Source organism: Setaria viridis, chromosome 7 (genome assembly GCF_005286985.2).
Source record: "Setaria viridis chromosome 7, Setaria_viridis_v4.0, whole genome shotgun sequence".
NCBI classification, from domain to species: Eukaryota; Viridiplantae; Streptophyta; class Magnoliopsida; order Poales; family Poaceae; genus Setaria; species Setaria viridis.
In genome coordinates this window covers 1,025,902-1,049,598 of record NC_048269.2, presented here as the reverse complement: position 1 = coordinate 1,049,598, position 23,697 = coordinate 1,025,902, and the positions used below count along the sequence as shown (strand labels likewise).

At 46.7% G+C, this 23,697-nt stretch overlaps 1 protein-coding gene and 1 pseudogene across 1 annotated transcript; one reads left to right on the top strand and one right to left on the bottom strand.

The window, feature by feature from the left end:
* Positions 1-15,500: 15,500 nt before the first annotated feature.
* Positions 15,501-19,366, bottom strand: LOC117865314 (arginase 1, mitochondrial). Its single transcript, XM_034749481.2, has 6 exons — positions 19,091-19,366; positions 17,364-17,523; positions 17,142-17,275; positions 16,729-16,938; positions 16,273-16,383; positions 15,501-15,954 (listed from the first exon to the last, which is right to left on the bottom strand). Exons 1-6 carry the CDS (start codon positions 19,235-19,237, stop codon positions 15,694-15,696), a joined length of 1,023 nt encoding a protein of 340 aa, XP_034605372.1. The 5' UTR covers positions 19,238-19,366; the 3' UTR covers positions 15,501-15,693.
* A 1,072-nt stretch (positions 19,367-20,438) lies between these two features.
* On the top strand, positions 20,439-23,176 carry LOC140223313 (uncharacterized; annotated as a pseudogene).
* The last annotated feature ends 521 nt before the right edge of the window (positions 23,177-23,697 follow it).

Here is a 23,697-nt window from a genome sequence, read left to right as displayed (position 1 = left end):
CAAACGACTACTGGTGTACGGCGACTCCCTAGTCGTCATAAACCAGGTCAATGACGAGTGGGACCGAAACAAGGACAACATGGACGCTTATTGCAAAGAAGTCCATAAACTAGAAAACAAATTCTTAGGCTTGGAGTTTCATCACATCGTCCGCGACAACAACGTTGTCGCCGACGTTTTATCCAAAATGGGCTCAACTCGTGCAGAAGTTCCAGCAGGGATTTTCGCACACAAACTACGCAAGCCATCCATACCTGAATAGGTCACACCGCCAGTAGTCTCGACTGCCGACATCTTCCAAGAAATCATGATGATAGAAGTCGACTGGAGGACACCCTTCATCGACTACATCAAAGATCACTAGCTACCACCGACAAGAATAAAGCTGAGCAAATTTCCCAGCGAGTAAAGAATTGTGTTCTAGTCGGAGACAAGCTCTACAGGAAAGGTGCATCATCTGGAGTACTCATGAAGTGCGTCACCAGAGAAGATGGCCAAGAAATCCTAGAAGAGATTCACAGAGGAATCTGCGGCAACCACGCCTCTTCGAGGACACTAGTTGGCAAGGCTTTCAGAGCGGGCTTCTACTGGCCAATGGCTTTGGCCGACGCCAAACAACTAGTTCAGAAATGCAAAGGTTGTCAATTCTTCACAAAACAGCAACATGTGCCGGCCTACAAACTAGTCACAATACCTCCAACATGGCCATTTGCCTGCTGGGGGCTCGACATGATAGGCCCGTTACCAACTACACTAGGAGGATTCAATAGAGTACTTGTGGCAATCGACAAATTCACCAAATGGATCGAGGTCAAACCGGTCACTTGCCCCAAGGCAGACTGAGTCCTCGACTTCTTGGATGAAATCGTACACCGCTATGGTTTTCCCAACAGGATCATCACAGACCTAGGGTCAAACTTCAATAATCACGACTTTTGGGAATATTGCGAGAACAGTGGCATCGACGTCCGCTATGTCTCGGTTGCTCACCCGCGAGCCAATGGACAAGTCGAGCGTGCTAATGGCATGATACTCGACGCTCTGAAGAAACGACTACATGACGTCGACAACACCAAATGTGGCAAATGGCTCAAAGAGTTACCCAATGCATTGTGGGGCCTACGTACCCAACCATGCAAGACTACGGGACTGTCACCCTATTTTCTAGTATATGGCTCGGAAGCCATACTACCCGCCGACATCATGTGGCAATCACCATCCGTTGAACAATACGACAAAGAACTTGCAATAGAAACACGACAAACAGATGTAGACAGTTTAGAAGAAACAAGATGCGCAGCACTAGTGCAATCTGCCAGATACCTTGACGGTTTAAGGCGTTATCACAACCGCAACGTCAAGGAAAGATCTTTCAACTCGGGCGATATGGTCCTTAAGCGTATCCAAGACACGTCAGGATTGCATAAACTCAATTCACCATGGTCTTTACATCGTATCAAAGGTTACGGGACCCGGATCTTACAGACTCCAAGAGCTCTCAGGAGAATAAATGCCAAATTCCTGGAATATCGAACATCTCTGTTGGTATTACCCATAGCAGCACCCGAGTAATCACTTCAAGGCAACTACTCAGGACGACTGCCCAAATACCGATTTTAAAGTACCTCAGCTTCGACATGAGCTTTCAGCATAACAAGGATTATTGCCCCGGTACAAAAATCTTCATATCAATCTTTACTGAAACAAGAGTACATCAAGTTACATACGAGTACAAGTACTTGGAATACACGAAGACTACAAGCAACTGCCTACTGGCGGGCTGCATTTACTATATCACAAGGCCACTCAGGTCTGCCGACCACAAGAGGAAGGGCCCACATGCAAGGAAGGTGCGCAAAACGCAGCCATGCCCAGGTACCCTACCCAAGGCAATGCCAGGAACTCCAGCATCGCCACTGCCTTGACAGTGGCAACGACAAAACCGGCACGACACGCCTAGAGGGAACCAAGGCTGCTCTTTTGCTAGCCTTGCGGAGCCCATCTACTTTACGGCCACACCTCCACCCCTTTCAGAGCGGGATAAAGACCGCGGCACTCATCACCCATCACTCGCGAGTTCCAGCGCGTACCCCACTGGATCACGAGCTGCAAGATGAGGCGTGCGATGAAACCTCCTACGAGGATTCTTCTAGCATCGCGGCTATCCCTACGAGCGCAGGAGTCTGTGGAGGGAAGGTGGCCTCAATCTACGAGGAATCTTCTAGCACCGGTGCACTCTTTGATGGCTCTCTACACTCAAACAGAAGCAACCGAAGGCAATCAATCGCTACTCAGGAACTTGAGTTGGTTCGCCCACCAGATAGCCCTATTTATAGCCGAAAGCCCCAACTACCACCTGCTCAAGAGTTACTATGCACCCGTGATCAATGAGTCTGATGACTCCTGACTCTGCCCATGTGACCGCACTCATGCCACAACGGACAAAAGAGTACAGTACACCCGTGCATCCACAAAGGACAAAAGAGTACAGTACACCCGTGCATCCACAAAGGACAAAAGAGTACAGTACACCCGTGTCCCTCAAAAGACGAGTACTCAAACAGCATTACGACTACTCGACACTCGGGACCAGTACAAGCCAAGCATGGCCTACATCTCGGGGGCTTCAACTACTCCGACCCCAGGACCCAGGGTCAGGCAAGGCGGAGTTTTTACCCTCGAAGGGGTCAGGCTTAGCTGACCCCAAGACTCAAGGTCAGGCGGGACGAATCTCCTCCCTAAAGGGTCGGGCCCAGCCAACTCCAGTACTCTGGATTGGACAAAATGGAGTAAAACTGCTCTTTGCAAGACAACAAACTTCAAAATCCAAAAGCTTGATATTCAAAAGTATCAACGTACTCGGGACAAGAACAAGAGTACACACAAAAAGCTCAAAGCTCTTCTAGGGAAACAAACTCCGACATCTTGGCTGCAATAGGCTCCGCTTCCTCGAGGTACTGCGCATATGCTTCCTCTGTGCAGTTGCGAGCCACGCCATCTCCAGCTGCCGACAAGTCTGCCCTCGGGTAGTAGGACTTCACAACTGCAAGAACCTGTTTGCAAACAGTCTTGCAAAGTCCCACTACTTTACTCGGGGCAGCATGGCCATGGCAAGCATCATGCCATTTTGCATCTTTCGGTCCCGCTGATGCTCGCAAGCAGCCCGTGCTTCCGTCAGTGCTACCCGAAGATGTTCGGCTTCATCTGCCACCCGGTCATGAGCGTTTCTCCAGTCGATGACTTGGCTCCTTGCAGCAGCTTCCTGCTTCTTCAGCTCTGCAAAACAAAGAATTCAGGCCACAGCCAACTACAGTTGAACGCACTCAGAGTAGTCGACATGCTCACCTTGATACTTCTTGTTCAAGGACTTGTAGCGGCTCTCCAGTTTTTCCTGCAGAACCGCGTGACCCACGCGTTCCACGGCAAAGGACTTCGCCCCGACTTCATGAACCCGAAGAGCTTCTGTCAGTCGGGCACATTCCTGCTCCAGCTGATGGCTTCTTTCCTGAAAGCATCCAAGTATGGTGTGATAAGTTTCAAGACTCACGACTACTCGGGTCATACAATAAAATCAACAAGGAAATCTACCTGGAAGCCCCGGAAAACATCGATGGCTCTCTGGAACTCCAAATCAGAAGGCAGGCTAGGTACTGCCCTTTGAGTACTCTCCACAAGATGAGGAACCGTACCCAGAGTAGCACCTACAACATTCATCGCGTCAGCTACCGGCCACGACTACAATAAACAAACTACAGCAAAATACCTGGAGCAGTCATTTGTTTGGCTTTCTCAACATCTACTACGGCCAGCGATCCGCCAGTAGATGGCGATAAAGCAGCGCTCCCCAAACCCGATGCAGCAGCGGGAACCTCCACCGAGCGAATCACGTCTTGAAGCATTGACATAATAGCTCCAAGACGGCCGGCGTCAACCTCGGGTACCTCTTCGACAGTTAAGTCCTCCAAAGGAACAAATGTTGTAGTCGAGGGATCCGGCACTACCCCTGTCTCTACAGGGATAGTCTCCTCTGCATCTCTGCACCACAAAAGTTTCACTACATGATTTCAAGACAACCCAAAGTCATTCAAAAAGACAAGGACGTTCACCGGGTTGAACGTGGCGGTAGTCGCACACGCTTCTTCTCGGCGACAGGCGGCCGAGTACTAGGCGCCGCGGGCGCTGTCTTCTCGCCAAGGCCTACAAAACCGAAGTTAAGACTACAATACTACTCGAACTAATACAACCAGAGGGGACAACGCTTACCACTGGCGATCACATTGGACAGCAAGGTACCAGTAGCGAGTACTAGCGACACCTCCTTCACTGTACCCGCTGCTCCAGCAGGCAGCCCCAAGACCGCCTGGTCAGCAATAGGTGGCATGATGTCCGATGGAGTTGCGGCGGTTAACTCGGGGGCTACCCCAGTATCTGTTGATGGTACCCTCTCCGGCACCATGTTAACAGCCACATCACCGACTTCTGGGTCGATCACGGCCATTTCTTCAGAAACAGCCTCATCTTCACCAAGCGCCGTATCCACAGACTTCACGAACCAAGACAAAATTCGGTGTAACACCCGCCATTTTAGTCATCAAAGTGACTTTGAAGAATTGGAAGCAATTCGAGAAGAAAAGAAAAAGAAATTGACCGAAAATCAAATTCGGGTCAAATTTGGCCGAAATTTGAATTTTGAATTTGAAATCCAGAAAAATTCGGCAAAAATATGGAATAGAAGTATAAGAGTAATTAGAACTTGAAGATCAAGAAGATGAAACAGAAATGGTTCTAAATATCTCAAAGGAATTAAGGAAAGAAAAGGGAAAATTGAACTTACTGTTCACCGTCCGAAAACGAGAATTCAGAAAAACAGCCTCAGAGTCCATTTTGGAAATTGAATTCTGATAAATTTCTCAAATAAGTAAATCAGGACAACTATACCATGTTGAAGTATGAACTTTGGACTCCTAGAATTGGGTGTTGTTGATCAAAAAATAGCAGAGGGAACCATTTCAAATGGAGGCCTAAAGTTGGCACTTTGTCACGATAGGCGGCTTTGCTGAAATTGGTTAAGTCTGAAAATGATATTGAGTACATGACTTTGGAGCCAATTTCTGGAGAAATTTCCTTATAAGTGAGCAGATGTTTTTGGACATTAGTGAAATATGGACTATGGAGAAGGTAAATGAATTGTTGTTGTCCAGAGAAAGTGGAAGGTTTAAATTCAAATTGGAGCCAAAAGTCAGCAAACGAGCAGATTTCGAGCTCCTTGCTGAAATAATTCTAAGTCTGGAAAACAGCATTGGTTAGCAATGTTTGGAACCAATTTCAGAAAAATCTAGTGTAAAAGTTATATGGTTTCTGGTGCAAAATGGAATCCTTATTAGTTGTAGAACACAAATGGTGAGTGGTTGGCCTATATGGAATACATTTGGGCTACTGAAATTGGTGCCAAAGAAGGGTAAATGACCACATTTGAGGACTGTCGAAACTGAATCGTGGAGGTTCAGTTAACAGGAAGTGTGACAGGAACTTTGAGCTTCAAAATCTCGATCTTAGGATGCTTATCTTGGATGGAGGCCAATCTATCAATTGAAGTTCTTAGACTACTCTACAAGAATGCTTAAGGGATTTTCGAGAGATTGGATTCGAATTGGTCAATTTTGGAGATCTGAAATTCGGGGTTAAAGAAGAAGAAGGAAGAGGGAAACGAGCAGAGTAGCAGAGACGTGCCGCCGTCGGCACTTCTGCTCGCCGGCCAGCACAACGGCCACGTCCGCGCTCACGCAGGCGTGCAGGTTGTCGAGGTGGCACGCATGCACGGTGAAGGCTCACATCACTATCGCCCTGCCCTTATTCGTTTAACCCTCCGCCTTTCTTCTGTCATGCGAGCAAAAGCTCGGTCATGCAGTACCGCCGCCGGCCGATTCACCCACGCCGCCGCTCCTCTTTGCGATTCCACCCGCCCAAGGTTCCGTCAGCTCCTCCTCAACGCCCCACGCTGCTCCGTTCAGTAGTTCCTCGCCGTCGAGCTTCGAATCACCGCCGTACCGGTCCGCCCGCCACCACCACTGTCCTCTCGGTGAGCTTCTTCGTGCCGGCCCTTTTCCTTTCAATCGTCGGTCCTCATAGAGTATCTAGGTCGTGTAGATGCCGTAGGTCGCGCCGGAGACCCTTTTTGTGCCGCCACCGGGCCTTGCGCCGGCCGGCCGCCGGCCATGGTGCCGCCGCTCGTGGGGAGCCCGGCGCAGGCCACCTCCAGGAGGGCCGCCGCCGCCTGTAGGGGAGCCTCGGCTTGGGGATGCCCCTAGCCCGGCCACGTCGCCGGGGAGGCGCCGCCGGCGAGCCCCCGCCCCCTGCGGTTTGCGCCCCTGTTTTGGCGCAGGGAGGAAGAAGCCCCTGGTGCTAGGGGCCCATGCGCCAGGGAGGTTGTGAGGAGAAGGGAGGGGGGAAGCAGGCCGGTCAGTGTTGCTTGGGCCGTGATGCCGAGTTGCGTTAGAGGAGGCCCATTAGTGCGTAGGCGCTCGTTGGACCGATGACCTTTGAGGAAGAAAGGGAGAGCCGGTGGGCCGTTTGTCGTTTGGGAAGGAAGTGAGCCGTGCGGCCCAGGTGGGAGTGGGAGAGAAAAAGAAAAGGGCCAGCCGCCCGTCTTGGGCCGGGGGGAAGACATCAGCCCAGCTGGCCCGCGCGGCATAAAAGGAGAAAGGGAAGGTGGGCCGGTGGGTGAAAGATAGGCCATAGGCCGGATTAGCAGACCGAGCATCGGAGGGAGAAAGGAAAGAAAGGTGGGTCGGCTGGTGGAAAAGAAGGAGGAAAGAAGAGGGAGCCGGCCCAAACAAGCCTGCCGCAAAGAGGCCCATGCGTCGCGGGTAAAAAGCTGACGGGCCACTTTTCGGCCCAAGGAAAGGTGCCGGCCGTGGGCCCCACTTGTCAGTGAAGAAGGTAGGAAGGAGAATAGGAGGCCGGATGGGCCCTAGGTGGAAGTGATGGTGGGTAGAAGCAAGCTGGGTGAGAAAAGTTTGGGCCGGGGGTTTTTGAATCAACCTTAGGTTTTCTTTTGTTAGATAAATAGATTAAATGCGGTTTTTACCATTTAATTCACAGGAAATTCTAGAAGTGCCAAAAATTAGTGAAACCAATTTTATTAGGATTGTTTTATTTTCCTTTATGCATTAAAATTCTTAAACCCTAGGAATAATAATAAAAATTTAGGTATTTATTTAATGCCTTTTTATTTAAGGTATTTAAATAAATACTTAAACATTATTAAATGTATAAAACTTGAAAAATGCTTTATTATCCACAAATCATTATTAAGTCATAGGAAATAAGTTTTGAGATTAGAAAATAATTATAATGCTTTTAAAAATAAAAGAAAAGGTCTAAGGTAGGATTAGTAAAGGAAATAAAAATGGTGGGTTAATCTTTTCGGGTTTTTGTGTGTTGGCTTGCAACTTTATCATGATAAATTGTATAGTCCTTGTTGGCTTGCAACTTTATCATGAAGAAAAGTTGTATAGTCTTGTATTCAAAAGTTTGCATCTCTAACTCTTGCATATACTGAATCGTAGACATCACAATGCCCGAAGTGGAATTCATGGAATTCAGTTGGAGATGGACAGCATTCGCGAAATGTGAAGTGCCTCTTTTAATAAAGAAGTTTTCCGAAGAACTAACCTTTGTTGATCCCAGGCAAGCCCCGGTGCATTTATACCTATCTATTTTGGGAGTTATTATTTCATGTGTCCAATTATCGGTTATTTGCTATATGTATGCACTAAGTCTAGGAGTTGCTTGAAACCTATTCTTGTGTGTAATCATACCTTGCTTTAAGAACATCTTTGCCACTTGTTCAAACCTTAGAAGATAACCCAAGTCTAGAAATGCTTAGTTGCTTAAATGCTTGGTTTACCAACCTTAAGGAAAAACTTTGAGTCATACATGTGATATATGGAAGGTTAACTTGGAATTGAGAAGCGGACAGAAGCTAGAGATGTAGTTCTGTCTGCTAGTTAATTTGGTTAAGGCCCGATTCGTTGTCTTAACCTTTGATCAAGTGATAAGCATCTGATCACTTACTGGGTATGGGACCAGTAAAGCCCAGTAGGTTAGTAAACTCTATGATCAGGAATACTTCGTACCCGCGCTTGACGTGCTGGAGATTGGCAGGGGTGTAGCCTGAAACTCACATAGTGATCGGGCCAGACGTGGGGTCTCATGTGGGGGTGCATCCCTGGGTCCGGGTAGTCGTATTCCTAATCATTGATTTTTGCTAATCGAGAGGTTGTTAGATACGACCTGGACAGTCGTATGACGCTGGTGATCAGGGTACTCTCCTGCAGGATGTAATTAGATCCGGATCGCCGCAATTCTTGGTTATGAATGCACTTGATCACTGTTGAGCATCGTAGTGTAAATTCATGAATGATATACCCTTCTGATAAATGAGTGATGTATGGCTTAAATACCTTATGGTTGTATTTACTCTTTTCTCATCATCTAGAATGGTTAGGTAATGACTTAACCCAAATAAAAGATAAAACTAAGGCATCACTTGTAGTAAGCTTTTCGGCAAAAATTGTATTAGCCAAGTACACCAAAAAGCTAGCATACACTTCCAAAGAAAGCTATTATATTGGTTAGTCGGGTAAGACTTGCTGAGTACTTCGTACTCAGGGGATCCCTTGTTGTTATTTTCAGAAACCCAGCAGGGACCCACCGAAGAGGAAGCTCCAAAGATCTAGGGTATCTTATGAGTCTCATGATACTCTAGAATAAAACTTAGATGTTTATTTTTTTCTTCCGGACTGGTTCATGTTTTAAATTCTTAGAACCACGCTAACCTGCACAGTTAAGTTTTCTTCAATCTATGGTTGTAATATTTCGTACCTTTAATATGTTTATAAAAATGTAATATTTGTTGATGCTATCCCATCGCGGATACTATCCTGATGTATGGCTATGAAACGCACCGTGGAGGTTTTCAAGGAGTTCTGTGAACAGAATCCTTGACGGACGACCGGACTTATACTGTTTTAAGTGCGTTTCGGATAATTGCTGCTGACTTAAGCCAGTTTAAGTTGGGCGGTTCCGCCACATTCGGCACATCAATAACGAGTTCAAAACCATCAGTAACAAATATGTTACCAACTACATACCTTGGTACCCCGAGACTTCTCAGGGGTTGAAGCAGACTTAGCCGCAGACATCTTGCGGACTACTCTGCGTCTCTTAACGGGAGGAGAAGGCTCGTCCTCCGACTCCTCGATGACAGCTTCTGACTCTTCTTCCGACTGCGCTAAGTAGCCGGCAAGAACTCGGGACTTCAAAACAACAAATCGGTATCAGCAGCAATAATCACAAGTCAAAGAAAAGACAAGTCAGGAGGAAAACACTTACCACTTCTGGCTCGTACCAGGCGTCATACTGACGAAGGGCTGCAGGGATTACTGGTACTCTGCGTCTCTTAACGGGAGGAGAAGGCTCGTCCTCCGACTCCTCGATGACAGCTTCCGACTCTTCTTCCGACTGCACTAAGTAGCCGGCAAGAACTCAGGACTTCAAAACAACAAATCGGTATCAGCAGCAATAATCACAAGTCAAAGAAAGGACAAGTCAGGAGGAAAACACTTACCACTTCTGGCTCGTACCAGGCGTCATACTGACGAAGGGCTGCAGGGATTACTGGTACTCCCTGATAGTTCCTAAAAAAACTTAGCCAGCAGCGCCTCTACGTCATCATCGGATATGTCCTCATCGGACATACGCGACGGATCCTTCAGACCTACGTACTCACTTCCTGAGTGAGCACGTTGTTGGAGCGGCTGAACCGTTCTCTTCAGGAAGCTGGCCGCCACGTTGATCCCAGTCAAACCGAGTGCCTTCAACTCGGTGATCTGCTGCATTAGGTGATCAAGCTCAGGGGTGTCCTCAGGCTCGCTCACCCAGTTCTCCGCATGCTTGGGCGCATGACCAGTCACCACAGGCAAGCGGGGTCCATGGTTCCCGATGTAGAGCCACCTTTTCTTCCACTCCCCATGGGAGTCGGTCAGATTATACTCAATATACGCACCCGAGTTCCTAAGCTGGAACCTGGCGCCTCCAAAGACTTCTGTCCGCTGAGCACTCGGCTGAGGCTTACAACGGAACAGCTTCCTAAATAACTCGAGACTTGGAGGTACTCCCAGGTAAACTTTGCACAGGTGTACAAAAATAGACATGTGCAGTACACCATTGGGATTCAAGTGGACGAGCTGGAGTTTATAGTACTCAAGAATACCTCTGAAGAAGTCGGAGGTGGGCACCGCCAATCCCCTTTCCACAAAATGCGCAAGCATCACCGTCTCGGCAGGATGTTCCTCAAACTGCCACGCATTGGGAAACGCGGGGTGCCACTCAAGAATCTCCTTCGGCTGAAGGAGCTTCGCATCAACTAGCGCCTGGACAGCTTCCTCCTTCATCACTAAGTGTTGCCAAGTTGCCCCAGGCGGCGGTGGCGCAGTTTGGTTTGTCAGCCCCACTTTCGGCGCCGGCAGCACCAACTCCTTCCCCTTCTTGGATTTGACCTTGCCCGTCGCCGGAGCCTTGCCCTGGATCTTCTCGGGTTTCTTACCCATCTTCTTGGTGCGCATTCGACGGACTCAACCTCAAAGGGCTCACACTCGGATCTTTCTCAAAAAGCGGCACTGGTGGCGGCGGCGTCACTGGCAGCGGCGAAACACAGAGTGGAGGCGTAGAAAAGGAAGAAAAGGGATCTGATTACCGTACGGCGTAACAACAACCGAAAGGGGGCCTTCCAGTTTTATCTCCGCCGGCTCCGGTTTCCACGCGTCAATTGCGCAACGGACAGATTAATCGCGTATCAATCGCCTTAAACACCCAACGGCTACTCTATTCAACGGACTGCTAACCACTTCAACGACAGAAATCGCCTAAGTGCTCGGGGGCTGCGGGTACCGTACCCATTGGTCAGTTTTTTATTTTCAAGATTTCCAAGGGTAAAATGGACAAAAGCTAGTTTGACCCTAAGCCTGACTCTTCGACTCAACCTAAGGCTCGGGGGCTACTCCATATGGAGTGCGATTGACATCGTACTACCATATAAAATTACTCGGGAACGGAGACAACTCGAAGAAAGCAAAAAGAGTAACTTCCAGCCACGCGACAGTACTCGAGCACTTCAATCTGCAACATCTACGACCAAGCTACTCGGATGGCGCCTGTAGTGCCCAAGACTGTGGCGCACGACTACAAAGTACTCGGGGGCTTGTCGGGCATACACCCCAAGTCCACGAGTAGGCCTTGGACGCCCCACCAAGGGACGTACTCGGACAAGGTCAGAACAAGGATGGGCGTATCCTTCTCGGATTAGTCTTGTATGTTATGGAAAACTACTCGGGCCATTACCGAGTAGAACTCTGTAATAGTACCCGACTAGAACTCAGACTTGTAACCCTGCCCTCCCGTGTATATAAGGCCGGGCAGGGACCCCCCTCAAAGGAATCTCTCTCAAGATCAATACAAAACCAACACACAGGACGTAGGGTATTACGCGATCTAGCGGTCCGAACCTGTCTAAATCGTGTTCCTTGCGTCACCATTGGTTCCTTGATTCTCGACGAACCTTACCGCATAAAAGACCACCTAGGGTACCCCCTAGGCGGGTTGCTGGTCTAAAACACCGACAGGCTTCAAAAAAAGCGTACTAAAGGACGAGGGTTCGATCTAGGGAAACGTTGAGAATGGAACTATCGAGAGATGTGATTCATGAAAGAAATAAAAAGACTATAAGCTAGGTTTATTTTATTTAGCAAAACATATGAAAAGGATATTTCAGAAAGAAAATACCCTAAGTTAGAATTAAGATAGATTATACTTTATTTGCAAAGATCGAGGTAGAAACTTAGTCAAATTTTATTTATAAATATTTAATTACAGTTTATGCAGATTAAACATTTAATTTGGAAATAAAGCATAGATGAATATCTAAGCGCATAGCTTTATATTTCGAGTTCAACTAAGCATATTATATTAAAAACATATTGGTATTTATATTAGCCAAATTAACATTTAATTATGAAAATTTGAGTTATAACCTATGTAGCTTTTATTTAGAAGACAAATTGAATCCATATTAGTCAAATTGAATTTGATTTAAGAAAAGTTAAGGTTTAACTCTAAATAGTTTTTAATTGAAATAATTATTTAAATAGATGTTAATCAAATTAACTTTAGTTTATGAAAAACCGGTTGTCGGTGATTTATACCGGCCATCTACCAAGGGGTACCCGAGGTAGCAGAATGTGTAGCGGGGGATCGCCGGACCTGGAACTTGAAGGTAAAAGCGAGGACACAAGACACAGATTTGTATAGGTTCGGGCCGTCGGAGTAGCGTAATACCCTACGTCCTGTTTGGGGGTGTTTGTATATTGCGCCCTGCGTTTGGGTGTAGGGGTGTGACCTTGCCGAGCTAGGTACCCCTGCCCTCCTTTATATACTCCAGGGGGCACAGTACTAGTCGGATTACAAGGAGGAGTCCTAGTAGAATTACACGGGATGAATCCTAGTAGGATTACAGGGGATGAGTCCTAGTAGGATTACAAGGGAATCCTAGTAGGAGTCTGACTTCTTCCTTCCTTGCGGGTATTGGGGATGTATCCCCGACACCGGTGTACAACCTACTTGGCTTTTATTTAGAAAGGTTATGAAGTGAGCATTAATCAAGTTAACATTTATTGTGAAAAATGATGGATAACACTTGGTGACTTTTATTTAGAGAAACACATGTTAATTAGTCATTAATCAAATTAATATTAAATTTATTTTTAAAGACATGAAATGTAGGATGACAATGACACTTACGTGTACTTTAAGTTGTTATGAACCTAACGCAACTTGAACGAATTAAAACGGAGCTAAAATGCGAAATCTACGAGCTAAACAGGGTTCTAGGGACTAAAACACGATTAACCGTAAACTACAGGGGTTAGCAGAGAAGTTTACCAAGATTCAGTGAACAGAGCCCGCGAAAAGCTGAAAGATCGAGGTTAGATCTGTAAAAAGACATGACAAGGATAAGATTGAGAGATACTGAAAAGTTTAAGGGGTTATCTGAAGTTTGTTCAAGGCACAAAGATTATAGAAGGAATTACACAGATGGTCAGAGGCTTCACGGCAAAACGACCTTATCTCTTCTTCTATCTCCCGATTGCATCCGGTTGACCTGATAGAACCGTCGGAGGGGATCCCAGCGGTGCCTTCGGCCGGGGCTAGGGGGCGCGGTTGCGGTGCAGGCAGCGCCGGTGTGGCAGGTGGCGTGGGCGACGACGACGCAACGCGGCCAGGGAAGCAGCACGAGGCGGCGGCGGCCGGAGTGGCGGTGCTAGGCTGGGCGCACAGGGCGGCGGCGGCACAGCGCTTGGGAGGCGCGAAGGTGAGCGGGGCGGCAAAACAGGGAAAGGAGATCCAGGCGAGGTCGATGGCGATCTTTATAGGCCCCAGAGGGAAGCGGAGAGGGCACCGGGGGAGATTGAAGACCGACCGGCCATTAATGGCCATGGAGGTAACGACATCCGTTACTGGAAGAAGAAGGGAAGGTGAAAGGGGAATTGGAGGCGGCGGTCGTGCGCGTGAGGAGGAAATGGGGTGGCGCGTGCGGTGGAGGACCTCAGGGAGCTGGAGAGGCGCGGGGAGGCGAGGGGCCCCGGCGGCTTGGCCTGGCGGCGCCGGGCAGAAGTTGCGGCACGCCTGCGGGAGGTGGGGGACGGATCCGACTGGTGGGCCTCGCCCGTCGGTCAGAGAGGGGCGCAGGCGAGCTGACTGGGCCAGCTGGGCCGGTGGTTAGGAGGGAGTAGCTGGGCCGGTGGGCTGGCAGACGGAAAATTGGCCGGCGCAAGGGAAAGGAAGTCGGGCCGGATCGGCGGATTCGGTTGGTGAGAGGGGAGGGGAGATTGGGCCGGTGGGGTTAAACCGGGCCGGTGCAGGAAGATGGGCCGAAGGAGGCCGGCCTGCTGCGGCTGGAAAAAAAGAAAGGGAGGGGGAAGAGGTAGGCCGGCATGAGGAAAAAGAAAGATGGGCCGCGGCCTGCTTGGCTAGGTTGGTCAAGCCCACGGGCTCGGCCCAAAAGGAAAGAAAGATTATTTTCAGAAATTATTTCACGTGGGAATATAAATCCAGAAAATTCTAGATAAATACTTTAAACCACGAAAAATACTCTGAAAACCTCAGAATTCTAGGAAAATTCCTAGGGACATTTTGGGACACGAGGAATCCAAATAAAATATTTGGAGTTCATGAAAAGGAGTTTAGAACCATCTGAAAAAAATTGGATTTAGCTTACGAAAAAGAGAATAAATTCCAGAAAAACTGGAAAATTCTGAGAAGAACTTGGACAGCGTCTAAACGTATTTGAAAAACTTTTTCACTTAAGAAACACCAGGATGCATCAGCATGAATACACAAACAGATAACAACATTATTTAAATTCTGAAAAGCAAACATTTATTTTTTTCCTACACTAAATTTCCTGTGAAGAAAAATAAATGTCGGGAAGATTTTAAAATTATAAGAAAATAATTGTTTAATTATTCTTTTTAATCACATTCTGAAATTCGAAAATTTCAAGGTGTGACATAAATCCATCAAGATCAAGGCTTTATTGATTCAAGGAGCTCACTGAGCTGAGATTTTGGTCAGCGATCAGCACTATATTGGTCGCTAGATTTGGCAGAGAAAATCACAAGTCAAGAGCTGACCGTGGAGCCCAGAGCGTAGTCCCCCTGCACCGGCCAGAGACCGCGCCGGACGAACCGCTCCGCCGCCGAGACGCGGCGGAGCACGGAGCACGTCGACGAGCATGCCAACGGCGTGGTCGGCGACGTCGGCGGAGTAGACCGTCCCGGAGTTGGCGACGGCGACGCCGCGGCGCGCGCACTCGGCGAGGTCGATGTGGTCGACGCCCGCGGCCGTGCTGATGAGGCAGCGGATGGAGGGGATGGCGTCGAGGAACACGGCGTCCACGCGGGCGACGCCGCCTCCAATGACGACGGCGGCTCGAGGCGGGTCTGCCATGGCGGCGGCGGCAGCGAGGAAAGCCGTGCGCGGCTCACCCGAGGCCGGCGAGTCCAGCACGCGGAAGCGCTGGTGCATCGCGTTGGGTGCGCCCGGGCGGCGGATGAAAAGCACGGCCGGGAGGGCTAGAGGCTCGCCGTCGCCGGCGGCGGTGCCCATAGCTGAGCTCGTGAGATTTTCTCCTTCCGCACTGCTACCACCTACCAGCGCTTCAGTGCGCACATTTTTTGGATCCCCCCCCCCCCCCCCCCCCCCCAAAAGTATACCAGATTTTTCTTGAAAGAAACAAATTATATCAAACTTCAACAAAAGTACTGTATGTAACATTGATATGATCTAGTACTCCCCCACTTCCTAATATTAAGAAAATTATTAACAATCAGAGCATCTGGTTTAGTATATGGCACACCACCAAGAATCGAGCAAATGCCACATGGAGAGAAATTTTGCAATATTTTTTTAGATGGAGGAAGGTTTCAATTCCAACACTACTGCAACCTAATTAACATATTCTTGTCACATGTCAAATGGTCATGCCTCATACACAGGAGCGAAGACTGATTGCCAGCATGTGCCTGGGAAAATCCCACTTTCTGAGTCAGCAAAGATGGTGTGACCCTCCATGGTTCACTTGGAGATCTTAGCGGTGAGCTCCCGGACCAGCTTCGCGGCAACCATAGCTGTCATCCCATCCACCGTGTCGCGCTGTGGGTTGAACTCCACCACATCGGCGGCAACAACATCGCCCTGCAGATTTTGGAGGATGTTGAGCACATCGCGGAACGAGAGGCCTCCTGGCTCAATGTGAGAGACACCGGGAGCAAACGCCGGGTCAAGGCAGTCCACATCAACTGAGACATACACTCCCTTTACACCTTCCCCAAGTTTCTGCGGGGAAAGAAAATATCAAGCATGGGTTTAGATCATACATGATCTGCAAATTATAGAAATTCAAGACCATTTAGATTGCTACAATTAATTTTAAAATTAAGATATGCAGCAAAGAATTGATAACTGAGAAGAGAATACGAACTGGAGTTGACAACTTAAACTGCAATTCCTTGAATAATGACAGGATAGGCAAATCACAAGAGATACTAATATGGCTGTGTCTGTACCAACTACGTTTTGCTTTCTCAATTTCAATAGAAAAAACAAGATAAATATACAGTCACGTTATTGTACTAAAGTACGTTATGTTGTTACCAGATTCTCAAGCTTCTCCCGGTCCTTTGAGAAGGTCCGCATCTCATACTGTTCCACACCAAATCTCTTCCCTTGGTCGCGTCCTTCCTTCGTAATTGATCTTAATCCAACCTGAAACACATTGGGGTCAGGATAAGGGCAACAGAAACATGATAACAAAGTGGCATTCGCGCTACTGACAGGAGGGAAGATTGCAAAGTCAAAGGCATCAACCTCAAGCCTACTCAGTCAAGGAAAAAAACTTATTGCAGCTGTAACATGGTAAAAGCTTTGTGACATCCAGTCAGGCATTGTTTAAACCATGATAGCCCATGGTCTAATACAAAATTGATGGATATTGGAAGCTAAAGTCACATTTTCCAATGCATTAACCACGCAACGTTACACTCACTCATTGATTAATAGTATCAATATCTTACTCAAACCTGGAACACTAAGACAAAATAACACAATTACCTGTAGAAGTCTTCTGGCATAACCACCTTCCATTATTCTGGCAAATGAAGAGGCATGTGAATAATTGTTTCCTTCAAAGCAATCATAGATATCTGGATGTGCATCAAGATGAAGAATGTCAACAGGTCCTCCAAGCTTTTCAGACACAGCTCTAACCACTGGATAAGATATTGAGTGATCGCCTCCTAACACCAATGGTCGAAGAGGCTCCTACACAACAAAGTGCCATTCCAAATAAATATGCGGAACTGAACAGAAAACCAGAACTATTACAAAATGGGTATCGGAACCAATTTTCAGTTTCCGAAATAAATCTGAAACAGTGTACTACTTAATGATGCCTACATAAATAAATATCTTGCATAATCAATGAATAAGATTGCGGGGCAATCTTCATGGGATAATATGTTCACCTCCTCCATCACTGTTTTGACAGACTCACTAATTACATGCATCAATCTGTCATCTTCGACGCCACAGTCACGGATCTCTTGAATGGGGACGTCACCAACATCAGTTAGCACCCGGGGATCATTCAATTCTTTGCCTGTTTAACAGGAACACCATGTTTTTATTGTAATGTTCTTACATTCAAAGTATGTTACCCTATGTTCAATAATATCAATCATACATACCTTCTTCTGTGCTAGAGTTTGTGCTTCCACACCAAATGGCCTCCCTTATGCGTGGAGGAGCAAATGCAGGCCCTTGTAGAAAGGATGAGTTGTGACCAAGAGGGACCCCTAAAAGTGAGGCAGAAGCTTTCACACCACCCAGAGCACGCAGCAACTCTGCCTGCACAAGTACACGTTACAGCAAAATTGCAGGAAGCTTTTTGTGAAGAAAAGCTAACTTATTGTTCATTGGGGTTGCATAAAGCTTTCATTATTCTGATTGCATGTACTTATTAATGAGAGTGGGGCGGGGGGTTAATCACAAACTGGAACAGAGTAAGCAGAAAACAACAACAACAAAAATCTGAAAAAAGAAGCTTTTAGCACACACTCCATTCAGATATGGCAAAGTTACATATGAGGCTTGCCTTTTCAAATGGAACACTTTTAAACTATCAATCTTAGATCCTTTCTGAAGCAAATAATGTAGCGAGACTCTGCATGTCAGCTTTGATCATATCTCACACATGTTGTTATTAAAAAAATCTTGTTACAGGTCTTGAAAGACTCAATAGCCAGACACATTGGAAATAAGTGTCAGAACAGGCCTCAGATTGTTTTTAAAGGTGTATTACATGTAACTATCAATGAGAACTGGGACTTAATCACAGAATGGAGCATAGTCAAGCACAAAAAAGGAAGTAAAATATTATTTTATGACTAAAATTTTCTGCAACCTCTTCTGTCAGATGTGGCAATTTTATATATGAGGCCTGGTTTCCAAATGAAACACTTATTTAACTATCACGAATTCATGATGTTAGATTCCTGCTGAAGTGAATATAAAGAAGTGGGTCTTTGCTCATGGCAGCTTTGTTCTCCTATTTTAATCATGATACCAATAGAGATACATGTTATAGGTCTAAAAAGACTCAAACTGCGTAAGTTTAAAGCAAGTTTCTGAACATATTGAGGCATCGGACTGTTTTTCCCAACTAATGGTGAAGGAAAAAGAAACAGAAAGTGAAGCATTCAAATCTGATCCAGGTATTCATGAAAACTTTCTGAATAATTGTTTCAAGATTAACAAGTGTAATTAGCAGGTGCTTCCAATGTGTGAATGAGGGCCATACCAAACTGCACTGTAGCAATCACATGGGACCGTGCATAATTCATACGGAACAAATAAACAATTGGGTGGTCTTAACTCTACTAGTGTTGGCTCTTTCACTGTTTCTTGCATGTAATGAGTAGTACATGCAAAAGCAGAGTAGGAGCAATTCAGTATCGATTTTTGGTGCAACGCCAGCATGTTCGTTCCCTTGTGATCAGTACCCATTTTCAGCAGAAACTGTTGCTGACCAAGAGCAGGGATCTGTTTGCTCTAGCTGTATTACCTGTAGTCTACTACTAGTACAATGCAAGTCTGCAGTGGGTAGAAGCACTGCTGATTAGGGGATCAGATCGCATCACTACACATGTGAAAAAAGTAAAAGGGGGAACAAGACTCGTCCCGATTCCTATCGACAATATCTGACTGCCATTCAGTCTCCACCAGAAAAAGACACTCCTTTTCTCATAATTGTGGTCGAAATGCGGGACAAAAGAAAAGGATTCCAATCAAATCGAATCGCATATTTGCGTGGAACGGAATATTCAGAAGAACAAGCAGCAGGTACTAGAGAGTATTAGGATCAGGGGAAAAAGAAGGGATTTTTATGGAGGGGCCGGAGAATGGAAGAACTGACCTTGAGCTTTGCCCGCTCGCGGATGAGGGTGAGGGAGGCGTCGATGACACGGCTCTGGCCCCGCTCCACCGCCTCCGCCGACACCTTGGCCGCGCTGAGGCGCTGGATGTGGTGGATCCACTTGGTCCCCGCCGCCGCGCCGCCCATCCCCGCCCTCCCTCTCCGAATGCGGCCGGGCCTTTCCTCTCCGACTCTCGATCGATCCGCAGCAGCGAGTCCGCGAGTAGGAAAAAGGACGCGACGCGAGGAAGAGGACGGAGGCGTACCGCAACGGCGTTGCCCCTCCTCTCGTCTCTCATATAACGCGTGACAGCGCTTGTTGCGTGTGTTTGGATTGGAGCGAGATCAACTGTTTGCCACACGTGAAAATTAGTAGCTTTGTTGAATGGAATTGTTTTTTATGCAACTATTCCTCACCGGAGATTGCAATCTGTATTAATAATCCAATGGTCATAGTTTTCTGCCTGTGGGTGTAGTATATAATCACTATGCTTATACTTTTTTTTTTCTAAAAAAAGACCAGAGCAAACTTACTCCGTCCTGGCCTGGCCTGAGCCTGCCAGGCTAAGGCACTAAGCCCAGCCCATGGTCTTTAAGGGCTGGGTGTGGCGGCCATTTCGCTGGGTCGAAAAAAAATCTGGACAGGCCAAGTCCAGTCCGATTATTTTTTTACTTTCCATCTTAAAAAAGATCGGGTGGCCTGGCCTGGCCGAAACAATTCAAAAATACCGGTTCGAAAGTTGTTTGTGGGCGGATTCGGTCATGTATTTTCGGACCGAACCATTTCGAACTTTTGCTGGCCCAGCCCGAGCCCCGGATCTGACATGAGCAAATTGCAAAAAGACTCAACTTGGAATAGTTGAGCCTGCACCTCGGACGGACCCGGGCTGCATTTTTCGTCCTCGAAGTCGGTTAAGGGCTTGTTTATCATCCCGCTTGACTAGGGTACTAATTAGGAGTATTAAATATAGTCTAATTATAAAATTGATTACATAGATGGAGTCTAATTCGCGAGACGAATCTATTAAGCCTAATTAGTCCATGATTTAACAATGTGGTGCTACAGTAACCATTTGCTAATGATGGATTAATTAGGCTTAATAGATTCGTCTCGCGAATTAGTATAGGGGTTCTGCAGTTAGTTTTATAATTAGCTCATGTTTAGTCCTCCTAATTAGCGTCCGAACATCTGATGTGACCCTCCTAAAGTTTAGTACCTCGCATCCAAACACCCATTAAAAGAAAGATCCTATAGTATCACTAGATCGCTAGGCTCCAAAGCACGCGGCGTCAAGATTCTTGCTACACACCGATTGGCCCCACCTATGCTTGGAACACGAGAGTTGAGATGCCCCTCGACAGCTCGGCCCTTTTGCCATCCAATACTCGGATGGAGGCTGCGGTCAACGGGTGAGGCCACAACATTACTTGACGCAGAGTCCATTTAACGGTGAACGCCATGTAGCACAACCACACACCACCTAACGTTGTTGCATTGTGCTCGAGCTTGGAGGAGATCGATGAACCAGAGCTAAGATCTCCCTTGAGGTCGACGAGGTAAGGCTAGCAAGGGCCAACTTAGATTTTGATGCTACAGCAGGAAGCGCCTGGGAGCACAGACGCATGAAGACCATTGAACCAACAGGGCGATCACCTCGAGAGACGGTGGAGGTAACACCTTGCCAGGTAGAAGCAACGGCACCATAAAGAATAGACAAAGTCTGTACTAGCAGGGCTGAGAAGAAACCTGGTATTGCCAATCACAAGACCGACACTCCAGATCCAAAACCCAACAACGAGGGAAAACCAAATACTAGCACCTTACCTCCCACCTTGCCGGAGATCAAAGCCAAAGCAGTGCTAACGACTGTGAAGGAGGAAGCAAAAGATCTCTGATTTCCTCACCGATAGAGAATTTACATCTAAGCTAACTAGATTGAACCGAAATATACACAGGGCACTAGGAGCCCGATTGGATAGCTACTGAAACTTGGGGATGCCAAAATTTTGGCATACTAATTATTTGGCCACCATTTGGTTTGCTACCAAAAGTTGCCAATGTCTCACATCTGACTTACCAAAATGTTGGCAAGTTTTTTGGAGAAATTTCAGAATTTGGGTTCCAATCCGCAAGCCTTTCAGAATTTGATATCCAACATGCGAATTCTTTCAATTTGAATGTTTCTCATCTATTTTCTCTATTTCTGTTCATTTCTTTTTTCTTTTCCTTTCACAGCCAATGCAAAATTCCTGTTTTGCCCCTACCCCCATCTTATCCTTTCACCGATTTAAACCAGGCTCTCTTGTCTCCCAGACCTGCTCGTCTCTCTCTCTCTCTCTCTCTCTCTCTCTCTCTCCTCCTCCCCCCGTTCGTTCTCCGTCTCGAGTTGTTGCACCGCCGCTGCTAGGGTTCCCGGGAAGAACTCCACAAGCATATGTGGGTAGACGAAAATGCCTGAACGGACGACATGATTCCATCTGAGGTACCTCCTAGGCAAGTCTACACTCCCTAATCCGTCTTCTTGCTGGTTACAGTATAGGTATGATTTGGTTCAATCGGGGGAAGATGCATCTGTGAACGAAAAGGTCGATTCGGATTGAACCTAACTGATACGTGTACTTGTTTTCTTCTTGGCACTCGATAGGATCAATTTGGATGCCGCCTTTAGGTTGTCTGTTCAGATTTATCAGTTCTTAGCGAAGATGGATGATTGTAGCTCTCTCAATGTCCCACGAAAATGTTGTGACTGGATTGTTGACTATCGCTGCTATACCATGGATACTTTAGAGAAGGATTTGGTAGCAAGAGTGAATTGGGGAAATTGCCAGCACCCTGTGATATGTGAATAGCAAGAGTGAATTGGGGAAAATGTCTGGGAGTGTGGTAGAGATAGATGCCATAGAGAAGGCAGATCGTGTGTATTTTAACAGATTCTTTTGCTGCTTCAAACCAAGCATAGATGGGTTCCTGAATGGCTGTAGACCATACTTGTGCATAGATTCCACTACTCTCAATGGTAGATGGAATGGTCCCATGCCTTCAGCTACTTCACTAGATGGACACAATTGGATTCCAGTTGCATTTGGATTTTTTGATAGTGAGACAACTGGCAATTGGGCTTGGTTTTTGGAGAAGCTGAAAAAGGGAATTGGCAATCCACCCTTGGGCAGAGCATAGAGAGTGTTTTTTTTTCACTTGATGAAGAATTTTGTGAAGAGGTTTCAAGGTCCAGCATATGGTAGGATGTATCATGCAGCTATGACATATTAGCCAAAATATCTTGAGTACTTAATGAATAAGATGTATGCAGCAAGCAAAAAGGTAAAGCCATTTCTGGACCAATACCATAGTCTGATTTGGATGAGGAGCAAATTCTCAGAAGAGATCAAATGTGACCATATTGCCAACAATGCTGCAGAGCTTTGGAACAGGTGGGTGAAGGAAATTAAAGACCTTCTAGTAGCTGAGCTTGCAAACACCCTAAGGTGCAAATTCCTAGAAATCTATGCAAGAAGGAGAAAATAGGTGAAAAGCTTCAAAGACACACGATGCTCCCAATCGTAGTTTGCCAACTTAATGTGATGAGTAGGCAGTTGGGCCATTTGAAGGTCCAAGAAGGCGGTTGGGACGAAGCCGAGGTGACTAAAATCACTACTACCCATAAGGTCATCAGACATGTGGTGAATCTTAAGAATCAGACATGCTCATGCAGGGAGTGGCAAGGATCGGGAAAGCCATGCCAACATGCTTTGGCACTCATAATTGCAACAAGAAATCCTAAGATGGAAGATTTCCTACACCCTTTCTTTTCAGTCTACCACTTTAGGCTACATATGCTGGAATCATTAAACCATTACCTGACAAGTCACAATGGCCGAAAGTGGAACTTGGCTATAGGTTGTTGCCTCCTCTAGAAAAGAGAGTAGTAGGGAGATAGAGAAAGAATAGGATACCTGGATATTTCGAGCACAAGAAGCAAACCTAGGACCAAAGGTGCGTGGTAGGTTTAATGTAGCATATGCCTCCAACGTGGCCACATGTCATCATCCCCAAAGTGTCCTATGAATGGAACAAAAAAGAGGTAAAATGATTTCTTTTGGCTTATTTCCTACTAGCATGTGATTTCCATCTCACTTGGTTTGTAATTGTAGGAAGAGTCATGCAAAGGTAGGTAGGCCATTAGGTTCAGGCAAAGGAGATGCTACTACTAGCACACCAAAAAGGAAGAAGATAGAAAGACAAATTGGAGCTACTACTAGTTCGAGAGGAGCTTTCGAAGGTCTGGGAATGTGTTGACACTCATTATTGACACACTTTTACCCCTGTTTATCTTCGATAATGACCACACCTAATAAACCAGTTATTTTCACAAGTGCAACATATTTTGGAGGATATTCTGTTTTTGTAGAAAAGTGGACCTAAAGGTACATTTTTTGGATAAACCCTGAAACAAGTAATGAACCAGACAAAGGCGAAGGCCAGTAGGCCCAGGAAGGGCCTAGGCTGATCGGTCTATAGGGGCCTAGGCCGATCGGCCTAGGGTCTCCTGACCCCCTCTCGATCTTGTTTTTGGCAAGCAAGCCTCTAAGATGACTTAAGGGTTAAG

What these genes read in the sequence shown, in the direction of transcription:
- LOC117865314 (XM_034749481.2), bottom strand. Translation starts at nt 19,237, where the DNA reads ATGGGCGGCGCGGCGGCGGGGACCAAGTGGATCCACCACATCCAGCGC. An exon ending in GCGAGCGGGCAAAGCTCAAG is followed by an intron (nt 17,524 to 19,090) that starts GTCAGTTCTTCC and finishes GTACTTGTGCAG; the next exon opens with GCAGAGTTGCTGCGTGCTCT. An exon ending in GGGAGAAGCTTGAGAATCTG is followed by an intron (nt 15,955 to 16,272) that starts GTAACAACATAA and finishes CTTTCCCCGCAG; the next exon opens with AAACTTGGGGAAGGTGTAAA.